Source organism: Calidris pugnax, unplaced genomic scaffold (assembly GCF_001431845.1).
Source record: "Calidris pugnax isolate Ruff unplaced genomic scaffold, ASM143184v1 scaffold180, whole genome shotgun sequence".
NCBI classification, from domain to species: Eukaryota; Metazoa; Chordata; class Aves; order Charadriiformes; family Scolopacidae; genus Calidris; species Calidris pugnax.
In genome coordinates, this window is record NW_015090916.1 from 654,662 (window position 1) to 671,306 (window position 16,645).

At 50.4% G+C, this 16,645-nt stretch overlaps 1 protein-coding gene across 1 annotated transcript in view; it reads right to left on the bottom strand.

Moving 5' to 3' along the window:
- Positions 1–14,732, bottom strand: part of CADM1 (cell adhesion molecule 1) — a 143,324-nt gene extending 128,592 nt beyond the window's left edge. The window contains exons 1-2 of the mRNA XM_014949513.1: positions 14,657–14,732; positions 2,377–2,571 (exon numbers count right to left, since the gene is read on the bottom strand). Of these exons, the coding sequence (XP_014804999.1) occupies positions 2,377–2,571; positions 14,657–14,732 (271 nt within the window). The remainder of the gene's footprint in view (positions 1–2,376; positions 2,572–14,656) is intronic.
- Between the last annotated feature and the right edge of the window lie 1,913 nt (positions 14,733–16,645).

Consider the following 16,645-nt stretch of genomic DNA (forward strand, 5'->3'; position numbering starts at 1 on the left):
CCATTTGTCTTATTTATTTATTTATTGCAAGGTTATTAAGCTGCTTCTGGGGGAAAAAAAAAAAAAAACAACAACAAAACATTAAAGAATGGCATTACATCTAAAGGCTGGTCTTTGAAACGCAGGTTGATGCTTCATTTGGAGAGTCCACTCAATGATACCATGAGACAACCATGGGGGGACTTGGATTAGATGATCTCTGAAGGTCCCTTCCAACCCCCACTTCCATGAATCTGTGATTGGGTAAAACCGGCAAGTTATATTTAACATTAATGCTCCAGCAAAGCTGTTTATACTGGCACGCTGTCTCACCAGCTCCCGTCACTGCAAACCCATCAAAACATTCAGATATTTTAGCACTTCCAGCCGCCTTGCTCTCCTTCCCTTCGCCGTTTCCTCCTCGCGGCGCTCACCCAACGCATCAATTTTCCTGCTATCCCTGCCACGCTTCCATCATGTGTCAGCAAAAGCAAGGAGCTCTAAATTAGGAGCGTTCGAGTCATTTGCTGGCTGTGTTTTATTTATCGCATTTGTAAAATAAGTAAATTACCGTGGTATCCAGTTGGATGATAGAAGCTCAATCACTTAAGAAATTAGCCCATTAAATGGAGAACCTCAAGACCGCAACCTCGGATTTGCTTGGAAATGCACTTCCAACCTGATTTAATGGCCTCTTTGTGTTGGTTGCTCGCTTCCAAGCAAGATCCAAAGGGTTATACGCTTCTGTAATTAATACAAGAAAACTGTGAGGGCAAAACCAGTTTCCAAAAACCACCTTGGTTCCATCTAAACAAATCTGTCGTGTTTCTCTCTGCCTGGGAAGGGGGGAGAAAAATGCCTCGGGAGCAGAGATTTCATCATTTCATTCAAAAGTCCCCATTTGCGTGTTGGGCTGTCGACAGCTAATTAAGTCCTCCCAAGGTAAAATACATGTCACGTTTTCAAGGTGCTTCCCTGTTTAAAAAAATCTAGACCCGTATTTCGCTTACGTTTTATTAATCAAGGAAAAAAACCCATTAAATAGGGCATTTGAGTTTGCTTAAGCTGGAACCCCAGCACCCTCTAAGTAGGTCACTAATCACGTTTGGGCTTAATTTTGCTCTATTCTATTTCTTGGCAGTGACGAGTATCGCCCCGGACACAAGCACTTACTCTGCAGCCCGGGCGATTAGACAATAAACCCCATTTCGCTGGATAAGCACAAAAAAGGTGGGAGCTGAGCAAAGGAGACACAGCCCTGGAGGCAGAGCATCCCCTTCCCCGCACTGACCCCCGGCTCTTCCCATCGCCTGCCCCGAGGCCAGCGGGACCAAACCGTGCTAAAATCGGTATTTTTATTCCAAATGGCTCTGGGGAAAAGCCCCGGGGTTTGTGCTGTCACGGAGGATAATCACAAACCTTCCTGCAAAGGGTGTTTCCTGACGGGGGGAGGGTCACTTACAGCTCTTTCCAGCAGTGTCCATTGCACAGCCACGACAACACACCACCGGATCCCACAAGTTCACCTCAATAAACACGTCAACTCAAAGCAATTCCGAGAGGCTCATTTATTCCTTCCTAGGCCTGTGACCAACGCTATTTCATGCCCACTACACGGCGCGGCTACCAGAACAGCCGAGACGTATTCCCGGCCAGATCCACGTAGATTAAACTAAAATAATGATTCCAGCAAATAAACATTTCCAGCCCAAAATCACCGGACGCTTGAAAGCAGCCTTCAAAGGGCCATTTGTCACATCTATCTGCTCGGCTGTTTTCAGAAAGGTATGGAGGGAAGAGAAAATATATCGAGCCGCATCTCAACGTAAGAACAGCAACACATCATCCCAACGGCGCGGCCCCGGCAGCTACTGCGGCAAAGTGCCTTCTCCTCACCCCCCGGAGAGGATATTTCAGCAATAAGCACACATTTCTCCCGGTGGCACAGACACACGCCGAGCACCTCGGGAGCGGTGCCAGGAGCTTTTCCTGGGGGGTTTTTCAGGCAGGAGCCGGGGCCCCCCCTTTCCCCAAATCGATGCGGCTCCTCGGCCACCCTCCCGCTAAATCACCGCGAGGGCAGACCCTGCTGAGTTATGGGGCCGCTTCTTCCCCTGCCTCCTGCCATAAACCACGTCCACTCAAGGTAACCCAAGCTCAGGGGTGAAATGGAGCAGGCGGGAGCTACGAGGCGAGCGGGGCAGGAGTTATAGATCACACTCCACAGGAAAAACATCGCGCCGTACGCCCAGGAGGGCACCCATTCCACCCACCCCTTCCTCTCCTGCCTGCTGGGTCCAAAGGTAGAGCCCAGCAAGGAGAAGACCCGGGTCAGCCACCCCTGCCGGAGCGCTGCACCGCAGAAAAGCTTCTGCAAACAAAAATAAATGTGTTTACTTTCCCAAATCAAGGGCACTTTGTGTCCTCTTTGTGGCAAGTTATTCAAAGATGGTTTTCGCACGAGGCTGTCAAAGAGAATCTCAGGTTTGTGGGCTGTGCGGCAGGAGACTTTTTCGGGTATCTGGTGGAAGTGATTGGGCTGGAGGTTGTGTTTGAAGTTCTCTGATTTGCTCACATTTCCCCTGAAGTGACCTACAAAAGCAAAGGGGAGAGGGAGGAACTTGTGCTTGTTTTCTCTAGTTTACTGCTGTCAAAGACACCTTAAAAGCTTCCAGAGATACTTTTCCCCTCTCGTTTCCTTTCTTCGTGTTGTAAATTCAGGTCATGCCTGCATTTGAAGATTATCAAAAGGCAAACTGGAGAAAGTGTCTTCTCTAAAGCAGCAGCAGGGGCTCCACTTTGATGTCCTGGGGCCTCCCCCGGCCACCAGGAGAGCCCATTGTCCCAGCTCTGCCGAAACCACACGAACCACAGAACCGACGATCCCAAAGGGGGAACCGCAGGCAGCGGGGATCGCTGGTGAGGGTCAGGAGAGAAAAGCCACCAGATTGTCTCAGCAGCCTCCTGTTTGTGTTAAACACACAACCCTGGTGCGGGGACGACACCCTGGGAGAGCTGGTCCGGTGACCTTGGGCATTCCTTGCATTCCAGGTACAGATCCCAGGGGGTAACAGCAGTCTCCGGTCCTCCTGGAGGTTCTCCAGTCCTCCTCGAGGTTCTCCGGTCCTCCTCGAGGTGCACCAGCCCCAGTCAAGGACAAACCCCACTCGCTTCCACCAGAAAGGCACAAACTGGAAACATGGACAGCTCTGAATCACCGCTCCAGGACCAACTTCCCAAACTTCCCAGCCAGGAATTCCGCCGCCGGGTGGGCTCAGCGCCGGGCAGGGGACACCCCCGCCTGCCTTTCGTGTCCTCTCCTCCGCGCTGGGGACAGAGGATGAGGGAATTCTTTGCCCTGAAAACACTCCATTATTTTAATAGGATTACGCTTGAGCTTGACAGCGTTTAGCGCAGTCCCAGGACTGAGGAGCCTGCCAGCGCTGCGGGCGAGTCGCTGGAATGCAAAGATCTCTGAAGTTTAAGTAAGTAACTGGCAGAGAGTCAGGTCCCACCCTCCCCGGTCCCGGGCACACGGCTAAGTTTTGGAAACGAGTTCCCAAAGTCAAAGGTAAAGTAGAAGGTCTAGGGCAGCCCCAGCCAGCCTCCTCCCAGCCACGCTCCCCAGGAACACGAGGGCAGAGGAGCTGGAAACCACAGATTAATCCTCCCTCTTCACACATCCCACAGCAAGAGGCAACCAAGTCATAAATTGATGGAATGTAGAGTCCAAAATGACAGGGATTAGGGTAACTCCTCTGCTGTGCAAGAAACACCCCGTGGCACAAAGAGGCAGCACATTTAAACCCAGGACTGGCGCTGCAGAGGGACACACTTCCTTTGGCAGATTCAGGTTATTTACTTGAGGGGAGAGGGAATGAGTAAGAGAGTCCTAACTGCTATTTACATAAAGCTGGCCACACTCAAAGCCCTGTGCAAACACCCATCCTCCCAGCCCTGGAGGAAGGTCACTGTTGTCCTGTGCCCGCACCAAAGAGACCTTTGACGTCGCTGCTGGTGGTGGCTCCAGCCACCCCAACTCACTCTACGTCACCCCGACCTCTGCCACCGTCCCAGCTCCCCCCGACCTCCCCCGTTTCAAAGCCACCCACTGTAAGGAAGGAAAACAAATGTAGATCATCCAACAGCCACCAGGCTGGCTCCCTGAAAACACCATGTTCAGCCTGGAGAAGAGAAGGCTCTGGGGAGACCTTCCAGCCCCTTCCAGTCCCTCAAGGGGCTCCAGGAGAAATGGGGAAGGACTCTGGATCAGGGAGGGGAGCCATAGGAGGAGGGGGAAGGGTTTTAAGCTGAAAGAGGGGAAATTGAGCTGAGATGTGGGGAAGAACTTGTTTGGTGTGAGGGTGGGGAGAGCCTGGCCCAGGTTGGCCAGAGAAGCTGTGGCTGCCCCATCCCTGGAGGGGTTCAAGGCCAGGTTGGAGGGGGCTTGGAGCAACCTGGTTTGGTGGGAGGTGTCCCTGCCCGTGGAACCAGGTCATTAGATGGTCCCTTCCACCCCAAACCATTCTATGACTCTAAGTTACGAATTCAAGGAGAGGTTGGATGGGGCTTGGAGCAACCTGGGTCTAGTGGAAGGTGTTTCCCATCCCTGGAGGTGGCTTCAAGGCCAGGTTGGATGGGGTTTGGAGCAACCTGGTGTGGTGGGAGGTGTCCCTGCCCAGGGCAGGGGGTGGCACTGGAGGGGCTTTGAGTTCCTTTCCAACACGAACTGCTCTATGAGTCTATGATCCACACTGGAATAAAGCTGTCCCACTGCATTCCCAAGCTTTCAGAGGAGAAGACCACAACCAGAGCCTGCAGAGGCACCGGCAGCGCTGTCCCCTCCCGGGGTGAGGAAATGCCTTTCCCAAGGCACCCTCTCTCACGCCAGCTCTCCCAGCGCTGCCAGCACCAGCAGGGCTGCCAGCTTCTCCTGAAGCCTTTTCTGAGCTTTTTTTCCCCTTGAAATGCAACTTCCTGGCACCCCCGGCTGCGAGATACAACCACGATAGGGGAAAGGCACGTCACCCCTTCCAAAGCTGCGGCTCCTCTGAACAGGCAATTTAATGCTCGCTTTGTGTTCAAGCTGGGGGAACCAAACAGAGGAAAAGAAACATGTACAGGCATTATCGCGCTGGCCCGCGACCAAAAAGGTAATTAAAAACCTCCCCCTGAACAGGTGGTCAACAAAACCCACTATTAATGCCTTGGATTGCCAAGGAAATGTCTTCCAGCTCACGAGCAGGGCCAGCGGGGATGGGAATGCGGATTTCTGGGCTCCCACACCTGGCCCGGAGAAAAATCCCAATTTATCTGCTGCTGGAGACACTGGGTCCGGCCGTGCTGGGGACAGGGACACCGTGCCCAGCCCATGCCACGGCTCATCGTGGTGGCCATGGGGCTACCAGAATGTCTTGCTGGGCACGGAGCTGTCATTTGGGGAGCAGAGGGTCAATGCAGCAACGTGTCAGAACCACTGGCCAAGATAAAAGAAACAGTGGCCCAAGTCAGACCCCGCGGCTACGGAGCAGATGGGATTCACGGCGAAGCCGGAGTCACTGCAATACTTTAAGCTGTTAAGGAAGAGGTCTATTAAAAGATTGCTTTCACTACGAAATTTAACCGGAGATACCTTTTTTTCTCGTCAAGGGCAGCGAATTGTCCACAAGATTTTCAGCCTCTGCTGTAAACATCCTAAAAATATAGACTTTTGCAGCAAAGCGCATTATGTGGAACGCTGTTTGCTCAATTCCCAGGCAGAGGGAAGGGAAGGGCTGGTCCACGGGAGCACCCACAAAATCAAATCCCACCTGCCCGTTTTACAGCGGGCACCTCCGCAGCAAGGGAGGCTTAAACCCCACAGCTGGAAATCTTAAAAATCCACAGCCCTGGTTCGGGACAGCCAAGCAGGGGCAAAGGCCACCACGGAACACCTCGGGGTCCCTGTAAACGGAGGATTTTCAAAACTAAATTAGAAATTATCTAATACATCTGATCCTATCTCAGAAACACGGTAATCTCCTTCGGCTCCCTTTCTATTATCTGGGGTGCTTAGATCCGGAGGAATTTGATTTGTTCAGATGGATTTTTTTTTAAAAGGCAGGAGTGTACTTTATTCCAAAAAATGCCACCTTTCAAGCCTGCCCGGTTTTTGAAGGGAGTTTATAACTGCTATGAGCCTTGCAGGTGTTTTGATCATTTTTTCTGCCATTTTTCAAGGGGGAACAGGAGCTTCAGCTGCCGCCTGGGGAGCGTGACGCTGGGCTGAACGCCCACCACCACCCTGTGCTTCGGGGCATCTTCACCCCTCACAGAACGGGACCCACGGGCCCTTCTCTCAACCCTGGTGACAAAGAAGCACTAAGTAAAATTCGATGCACTGAAATAAATCCTACCATACCGTATATTTTAGTAATCTTCCTAGCACTTCACACCAGGGCTTTCTCTCGAATAGCACTTTTAGCAGCTTCTGGAATCGCAAAGAGCGTTGTCCTGAACCTGGAACTGCAAAGACTGAGAGTGGGACTAGAAAACAGCACCAGGTGTGAACTTCTCCACGGCAACCAATTCAAATAATGTGGCCTACAATGAGATACCATTTCTCTTTCATTCCAATCCCATTAGGCAGAGAAATAACTTTCGAAGAGGAGACAAAGTGCCTTCTCCCTGTGAAACTTTATCTTTCTATATATACTCGCTCAACAACTGCAACTGAAACTTGACAAGGTCTATGTTTTGTAGAACGAGGCTCAAACTGACCCGAAGCCAAACTGGAATGGTTTGCACACATGAAGCTGCTGAAGAGCAACCACAACACCAGATTTCCCACTGAAATGAAGGAATCCCCACATGCTAGGAGAACCAAGATGCACAAGAACACGACTGCGCTCCAAGAAGGACCCCAAACCCCGTATTTCACCTTCTCCTCACCCATGCCCAAGCTGGGGCCAGCCAGGTCGCTGGCCTGGGCAGATGCACCAGAGGGACAATGGACAACAGGATGCTAAGAACATTCACCCTGCTTTAAAGAGAATCACAGAATCACAGAATCTTCTAGGTTGGAAGGGACCTTAAAGATCATCTTGTCCAACCGTCAACCCAACTGACAAAAATAGACACCCACACAACAAACAAGGAGCATCATCACTAAACCAGACCTCCCAGCACCACATCAACCCGTCTTTTGAACACCTCCAGGGATGGGGCCTCAACCCCCTCCCTGGGCAGCCCATTCCGATGGCTGAGAACCCTTTCAGTGAAAAAATGTTTCCTAATATCCAGCCTGAACCTCCCCTGGCGCAACTTGAGGCCATTTCCTCTTGTCCTGTTGCCTGTGACTTGAGAGAAGAGACCGACCCCCACCTCTCTACACCCTCCCAAATCCCCCTCTTGGAAGAGAATTTAAGGCAACACGCTGATCTCCAGTGTTTCCTCTGAAGGAGCTGCCTTGGCCAACTGGAGCATCTCCATCGTGCCATCAGCAGGCGGTGAGGAGCCCACCTCCGATAGCCCCGCGGGCGTCCGGCGCTGTGGCTGCTCAGCAGCTCTCCTCCTTATGGGGATTTACGCTCATACGCACGTACCAACCTCCTGAAGAAACAGATAAACTTGCAGGTTGTTCCTGCAACTTAGCAAGGTCATAAAAATATATATATAAGCCACCGAAGAGCGGGTGTGCCGAATGTAAAGCTCAGTCACTCGCGATAAAAATACCTGAATTCCCTTCCTAAAGCGGCTGATGAAAAAAGGCAGATGTGACGAGCACGGGATCGCTGTACTCGTAAATCATATGCTTTTATGATAATACGCAGCTTTGTAAGAAAAGGGACTCTGCCTGCCCCAGGGCAGATCTCCCGACAAAGGGAACACCTTCCCGAGCAGCCCGGGGGGAGCACCAAACCCCCGCCGAGAGGGGACCCTGTCACCTCTCCCAGGGTACCCCAGCTTCCCCCAAATGACCGTACCATGTCCCATTGCTGGCCCCCACCGTAACACGTGTGAGTGGGAATTAAGCCAAAAACTTGGAATCACAGAATCATAGAATGGTTCGGGTTGGAAGGGACCTCAAAGACCATCGAGTTCCAACCCCCCTGCCCTGGGCAGGGACACCTCCCACCAGAGCAGGTTGCTCAAGGCCACATCCAGCCTGGCCTTGAACACTTCCAGGGATGGGGCAGCCACAACTTCCCTGGGCAACCTGTTCCAGTGTCTCACCACCCTCAGAGTAAAAAATTTCTTCCTGAGATCTGAATCTTTTTTCTTCCAAAAAATCCAGCATCTTCGGATGACACAGGACTGTAGTCCCCTGTCCAGAGGGGGTAAGGACACTTAGAACTGGAGACTGAGTTGGATACTGCAGAGCCCCAAAGCTCTGATCTTTCCTGCTTCCTAAGGAAAATCCTCAGAACAACTGGCAAAGCCTGATAATGCTTAAGCCCCTGCTCGGTGTATTAACGCTTCTGCTGAAACGAAGGCTCTGCCAGCCTTGAAATTCCAGCCGTGTGGCAGCACCAGGGCACTGCCGACCAGTGAGAGGCGCGCACCGGCTCTAATCCCACCCGTACGGCAAGCTGAGGAGCAACACCACGTGGCTCCCCTTCCACCCCCTCGGTTCAGGGAAGACTTGGCCTTGCTGGAAGCTAGAAGTACCGCAGTATAAATCAAACCCACCACCCACTCACCCACAACCCCAGGAAGACCAGCGCAGACCCACCGCTTGCTCCACATGGAGGAAGCAAGGAAGATGTGGAAGAGCCCGGCTCAAGGTTCACCCAACGCTTGCGCCTTCCCCAAGTCAAGTCAACAAGCAACGCGTGGAACGGTCACCTCGCAGGAGCCCGGTGAAAAAAACACCTTCTAGAAATGCACACATTAAGGCTGCAGACCACTGGGCAGCTGCCAGAAATGATGGAATAGGGTATAGTTTACTTATTTCTTTTTAATGGCTCCAACATTCCACCTGAAAAATGGGTCCTGGAGCTACATAATTGGGGATAAAAATTAAGCGACAGTTGCCATTTGTCACGGCGGGAGCTGATCACACACATTTCTCATAAAATCACGCAGCGCAGAGCTGAGCCCCAGGTTCCTCCTCAAAGGGAGAGGAGAGGCACTGCGGAATAAACGTCTCAATTGTACCTACAGTGTAGTATAACGGTATTTTATTGTACACCAGCACAAACGTGTTTATTAAGCAAAGCACAATGGAGGCTTGTGCTGTGCATTCTGCTCCCAACGTCACCATAGCACCCTCCAGTCGCAGCCTCTTGCCTGACCCTTCTCCGAAGGTGCCAAAATAATTTCTCAGATTTCATGTCATTTCATGTTTTTACTATGTCCCTCCCTCCATCCCTCTTTTCCTGTGGTCAATGGGGGAAAATCCCACGTTAAAACCCAGAGGAGCTTCTCCCGACCCCACCGCTGTTACGCCAACACCGCTGTCAACCCTAAATCCCCATCTCCGAGGTCTCCGCCGCATCAGAAGTTTGTCCTGTCCCTTCCTTCCCTGACCCTGTGGCAACGCCAGAAAACATGGAAAGTCTCTTCTTTTTCCTCCCAAATTCCTGTTGAGTTTCACGAGGCCAGCCTCGTTACCCAAAGAGGCCTCCCTTCCCATCCCTTGAGCCCACCTCTAGGTAGGACCCACCACCAAAGAAGGTCGTTTAACACCGTTTTAATACGTACACGATTTTTCAGGGAACTGGGGCAAAGGGAGGGGAAGAAAACCACTGGGTTTTATGTGCAGATTTCCCTACGCTACGAAGGCACATTTCCATCTCATTCCCACACAAATACGCCAGCACCAGCGCTCCGCTGGGAAGTTACGCCTTTATCTCCTCCTCAGCTTCTGCTTGTGCTCTCCAAGGAGGCAAGGAACGATGGTGAACACTTATTTCTTTTTTTTCCCCAATCACAAAGCATCCCAAAATAAACACGAGAAGGCTCTGAACCACAAAATATTCTTAAGTACTTGACACCAAGTTCCCTCTAAGAAGTACACAGATTGCACATTCACAGAATACTGTAATTCTTCACACATTTTCCAGGCCACGTTTCCGAGAGTTTGCACAGTTTATTCCAAAATATTGTGCAACATATTATACCACCGAAATAATCAACTGCTTGGCTGGACACACAAGATTTGCTCATTTTCTCTTTTCGGTCCAAGTTTCAGGTGATGTTTCCACACAGTTTTTTCAGCCAAACCAACAATAAAACCATTTCCTAAATCCCCTTAAGAGTCTGAACTATTTTATCTGCTTCACACTGAGCCCCAGCTCCAGAAACCTTGTTCTAGGGGAACCTATCAGAAGCAACCCTGGTGCAAGTCAACTGAATTCTTCCAAAGTCAACTATAAGGAATCTCCAGCCTGACTAGGGAAAAATAAAATAAAATATAAGTGTATACATATGTATCTCCCTAGGTTGCCCCTGTCTCAACAGAGCTTCATGTTGAATCCAGAAGGACCCTGGGCTGCACTCAGGCAAAAGCTGTCACCTGTGCTCAGTAGACGATGGCCAACCAGTACCACCACACAGCGACATTCATATGGTCTGTAGACTCACTGGTCAAGCTCAAGCTCTGAGGCAGAGATGGAAAGTTCAAAGATAATAAAAGAGACCGTTAAGAGAGGAGGTGGGCCTCAGGAGCTCCTTGTCCAAAGGCTGTGGTGTGAGAAGGAGTGAAGTGCTGTAGGACTGACCGATGGGAACACCACACGTGGGGTCCCAGCATCGCTGTGGGGAACCCACTTGTGGGACAGAGAGCCCCAACATGGCTTTGTGAGCTGCAGTGCCGTGGCCAGGAAATGGTGGGGAGCCACCACAGCGAGCACTGGGGCCCAGAGCAAGAGTTTCACTGAATCCAGACGCCGAGGACACCCAACTGCTGACCCGGGTGGCAAGTGCCATCAGATGCTTGGCCTCGGCGGGGTTGCTCTGTGAGCAGCCACGACCGCGGGGCTGGTTTGTTTTCATGTGTAGAGGTTTACTACCACCTTATAAAAGAAGGATTTCCAGAAGGCAAATGGACCGATGTCTCAAAATAGAGTGTTTACATTAACGCTTGGCAAGCAAAGCCCTGCAAACATAGATGAATAGAGATAAGCTATAAAAACACCACGGACATTTACTTGCTGGAATAGTAGCTTGTAATCCAATTTCAAGTCCTTCTGCCAAGTGTTACACACAGCATCTTTGTGCGCGACGGTTCCAGCCCTCGTCCCCCACCACCCCTCGGCCAAGATCAGCCAACGAGAAGAAACGGCGATTCAGAAACAACGCTCCACCTAAAAAGCCATTTAATGGGAAGTTATGGTCTGGCGCTATCCGAACCCGCTGCCCTCCCATTTGTGGAGACATTAAAAGATCAGGAAAGGGCGATAAACACCGCCCGAGCGGCGCACGGGGATGCCGCAGAAAGGGCGGAAAAACAAACCTTTCCGCACCTTTCCATTGTTAATGGAGAACAAAGAGGCTTTCCCTGCATCTGAAGGGCTCACTAGGGCCTCGCTGATGGAATTACTGCCTCGTAATTAAACTTCTCTGCTTGTTTCACAGGCGAAGGGCAGAGCTGGACAAAGGGAGTGGAAGCAGCACCGGGCACGGAGCGGTCCCCGGCCCGGAGCAACGCGGCCACTGGGGGTTCAGTACTTCTGAAAACTGTCCTAATGGCCCTGATTACATTGGGTTTTGGTGTTTTTAAGGCACCAAGCTATATTTTTAAAACCTCTAATTTCATCCCCTGCATGGGAAGAATTCTTCGCCCATTTGATTCGAGTTTGGCACAACGTGGGGAAGATCCATAATTCAGTTAATCACTCATCACATAAACAAAGAAACCTCTTGAGAACCAGAGAGCAACACGTACATGTATTTGCAATGCATAAGAGGGTATTTTTTTTAAATGGCAACAATGCAATCTATTCAGAGTGAAGAGTCTGTGAGGCCAATTAAATACTTTGGGTTCCATAATTATAATTGCAGTAATGAATGGAAAGGAGCATTACAGCTGGCACAATGCGGTTCCTGTTCCCTTCAGTGATTCAGTTCTTGTCTGCTTTCAACTAACCTTTTGTGTCTCTTCAGATCAGATCCTGCAGATTACTTCCCAAGTATAATAAAAACATCCCCAAATATCCCAGGTAATGTAATACATTAAGCACCCTTTGATGATGCCTACATGCAATCTACAGAAGGGATTATGCACTAAACGGATAACCTTCCTATTTATTACTTTTAGACATTAATGAAAATTCAGAGAAGCTCAAGCCACCATCTGAGCACCCTGGCAAGCCCATGATGACCGGGGAAAACCAAAGCCTGATCTCCTGGGGGGGGGTTGAGGTCTTTTCCCCCTCTAAAAATACTCCTCACAATTGCTCCTTGCCTGGAAGGTGCTTTGAGTGAAGGACTCCTCTGCCTCATCCTCTCCCTGGCAGCTTTTATCCATTGCCCATCTGCAGAGATCAGACCCAGGAAAGAAAGTGAAGAGCTGCTCCCAAAAAAGTTCAAGAGCTGCTCCCAAAAAACTGCTCAGTTTCCACTTAGAAAAGTAAGAAGTACCTTCTTTTGGTTAGTTGGTTGGTTTTCTTTGGTTGGCTTGGGTTTCTTGTCAAATATTCTTACCCTTCCCCTAATCTCGACGCTTGCACTTGGCTGCATTCCGTACCTTTGGGGAATTAATCCCCTCACAGGAGCCCCTTAACTTTGGAGTATTCCCAAATACACCGGAGCTGAGGTCGATTTCCTTCCCCAGAGAATTATCCTCTTTGGTAACCCCTTCCCATGCTCTCTCACAGCCAAGATGTGCTATTTGGCACCCACATCTATTTTTATGTCCTCTGACATCCCCGACAGTTGGCCCACGGGTGTCAGAAGGGAACGAGGCCTCATGGAAATACCATGAAACCAGCTCCATCCCTGACCTTCTCCTGTCATTACTCCTTGGGCCGGGTTGGGGAGGTTTTCCCTGCCACCCGTGGGGATGCTGCTGCCGGGACAGGCAGGAGGGTGGGCAAGCACTGGGGTTGTGCCCAAGCCATGGACACAGGCCACCGTCTGCAGGGCAGGAGGAGAGCAGAGACCATCCACATCCGCACCATGCAGGACCTCAGAGAAGAGACCATCCACATCCACACCGTGCAGGACCTCAGAGCAGAGACCATCCACACCCACACCATGCAGGACCTCAGGCTTGGGAAACATGGGGATACAGACCATGGAGGGAGCACAAGAGCTCATTTCCAATGCCACAAGGGGTTTCAAGTTGGTTGGAAAAGCCGCAGGTGACCCCAGGGCTCCTCCAGCACCCTGTGCTCGTGAAGCCATGTCTCAACCACTGCTGCTCTGCTCCTCCTCCATCTCCCAGATTCAGAAGCTGCTGACCAAGGCTATAACCAGCCTTTTCCCTCGCACGGAACCAATTAGCACGGCCAAACGTCTCGCTCATTAATGAACATCACGCTCCCGGGAGCCAATCAGGCGGCTGCGGCCAAAGGGACTCAACGGCAGAGAAGCACAACAACGTGGGAAGAGCTATTTCAGTTTCTCTGGTTTTCTTTAAAAACACATTCATCCCGCCACAATGTGCTGGAAAGGACATTCCTCGCTCCCCCCAACGGCCACCAATCTCTTTAGAGAGAACATTACATTACACCCATAATAGGTTTATGCAACACAGCGCGTATTTGATATGTTAGTCATGTCTCCAGAGCGTTCTTTCCTTCATTTCCTAAGCCTCAGAGAAGCTCATTTTCCCTGAAAGACAAAAGGGTTAACGCTGGGCCAGAGCCGCACACGCACTAATTTCCCCATTTGTCTTGAGGAAATGAAAACAAGAGATTTCAGCAAATCCAGTTTTATGAATTCGAAACTTCAGACACTCCTTACCAGGCAGCAAAGCAACATCCTTCACAGACTCACAGAGAGAGGCAGAAGTTAATTTTTTTGATGGAAGGACCTAAAAAGGCAGATCCTAATCTGGGCAAGTAAAAAAAGAAAATCTCTCTCTGTCTACAACAAATGGGACCTGGAGTAACCGTGGTGCTGCGGTGATTTATTACAAACCTGAGCAGACAATGAAATCCACCTCCTTCCTTAGGACAGAATCCAAGATGCTTTTGGACTGTCACCGCTCGTCAGGATCTGCTCTGAAGATCCCGTGGCCTTTGCCAACAACAGCCTGCACGTTGTGGCAAAGGAAAGATGGGAGCTGGCCCTCTTACAGAATTCCTGCTCCCTTTTCTCACAACTACAGAGAGATATTCCACGGGCGAAGCCGCACACTCGGGCTGGAACACGGAGTTTCATCCCCAGCTCCGGACCAACGCAGCCAACTTGCCTCTCAGCTCATGGAAAATCATGAAAAAAGCCCTACAAAACTGCTACCTGCCCCCAGAACGTCAAGAAACCCAGCTGGACATCGCGCATCCCAAGCACACTTTCCAGTTACCTACGGTTACAACCGGATTTATTCATCTTCAGTATTTTTCCAAAAGACTGCGACTGAAAGAAGCCTCCCCACCTTCACAGGCTCATCAAAGGCCACAAGGAGCCCTGTAAGATCACTAATTACTCCGCTTTCAAACTCGCCACCACCTAACGAAGGCGACTTGGGGAATTTGTCATCCGGACTGTAACGAGACTCACCAACAGCCGCACGCGGAGGTGCGTTTACCCGTAATTAAGAGGGACCTGGAGAACTCCGAGGCTGCCACAGCCTGGTCTGAGCGCGCGGACACATCCGCTGACATTTCCTGTTGACTGAATTAGAGCATCTTTTAATGAGGCTCACTTCGAAATCATTTTAAATCCATTTGCTCGTGTCAACATCAATGTACTCAGCATTATCTACCAATTAGTAAACCGGAAAGTATTCTTTAGATAATCTAAAATCTCAGTAAAATATTCAATGTGTCATTCATTTGCTACAAACTGCCCTATAAAAGCAAATTACTGGAACCAGCTGTCACAAAGCAACAAGTGTCTTAGGACAGGGCGCATCTTAAACCCAGGGCTTTCCGTGAGGCATCACCATCTCCTGCTGGACTCAGCAATCTCACGGGTCCCCAAGGAGGAGCGAAGCCACCACAGGCATTCTCACCATCAGGAGGATGCAGATGACTCCATCCAAGAGCACAGAAGGACATCCCTGGGGCAGAGGTGAGATCTGGGGAGCATCTGTCCTTCCAAAGGGTCCAACCTCTGGGCTTTCCCCTTCCATCCTAGTGCTGAAGACACTGCATCATGAAGGATGACGCAAACTGCAGGTTTGACGCAAATCTTTGCAGGTGTCCGGTGAGGGAAGTCTCACCCAACCCCTCCGAGCTCATCCCAGACTGCCAGCTGAAGCAGTGGGAAGGTATTTTCCAGTAGATGAGGTTGGCAGGGACCTCTCCTTCCAAGCCAAGCCCAGTGAGCCAGTGCCAGGGCTCCAGTGGGGCACAGGGCCAGCTCCTGAAGGAGGAGGTGGCCAACGTGGCCAGACCCCCAGCAGTAGCCATCGGGTGAGCTCCCCCAGCACCAGCACGGCATCCACACCAGAACCACCCTGGAGAGGTCAACCCGCCCCTGGACTGCAGCAGCATGGGAAAAGGGAGGACTCAGCACGCCTGTGAAAAACATGGCTAAAACATCTTTTTTTTTTTTAACTCTCAAGAAGGAGAAAACCTTGTTTTTCCCCAAGTTTTGCAAGCAAAGGAAGGGCGGTTCGGAGGGCAGTGGTTGGGTTTTTTTAATCTCTGGAGTGTGGCAGAGCAGTAAATCTTGCATTATGCTCTGAAGAGTGTCAGGTTTGGGCTTCATTTCGGTCTCCGATGAGACTCCTGAAGCAATGAATCTTCCATCATCGGGGCCACTACCAACCGTTCTCCTTCATCTCTGCCTGTTTTACCCCGATTGTGTTACCAGACTTATCTCCAACCTCCCCTCGGCTGCAGGGGGCTCAGCAGAACCACAGGCTTTTCAATATTCACCATCCAGAGAAGGCCAGCAGGTCCACCCTGCGGCAGCCCAAGAAGGATATAAAAAACAGAGGAGAACCATGGACACGGGGCTTGGAACGCACCCCAATCCGTAAGGAGAAACCCAGCCTTTCGGATCGCACGAAAACTCTGTGATCATTAGGATCTCCAATTACCGCATGCAAATGGTGGGTAATTTAAAGGCTTTTCTAAAATTCAAGTAAAATAGTCCATGAATATTGAAAAATGCTTCAGTGCCAAGTTAAATGACAACACTCAAAACACACTAAGGAGATCTGATCGTAACAAACCGGTCCCATGAAATACCGTATCTATCATCAACTTTTTAATTACCAATTGATCAACATGTAGACAGCGTAATAGCTTTCAGCTTTTAATTACGGAACTATCAAAATTCCAACCAAAAAAGGAACCTCCAGAGATGAAACTGTAATGCTTGATTATTCATTGCTACATAATGAATGATTTGTTTTTAAACAAGATGTCAAGTTCCTCATGTAATCCATCTGGACGTGTGACTCCGCAAAGCTCGCTCGGCCCATACTAACGACTCGGGGCTCCTCTTCTCCCTCCTCTCCCGACCCCACAAGGGAAGACTTTTTTTTTTTTTTTTTTTATTTTTTTTTTTTTGGTTTTTCCCCCCTTAAGGCAAAAAACCCCGGAACGGGGGGGCTGAATGGCAA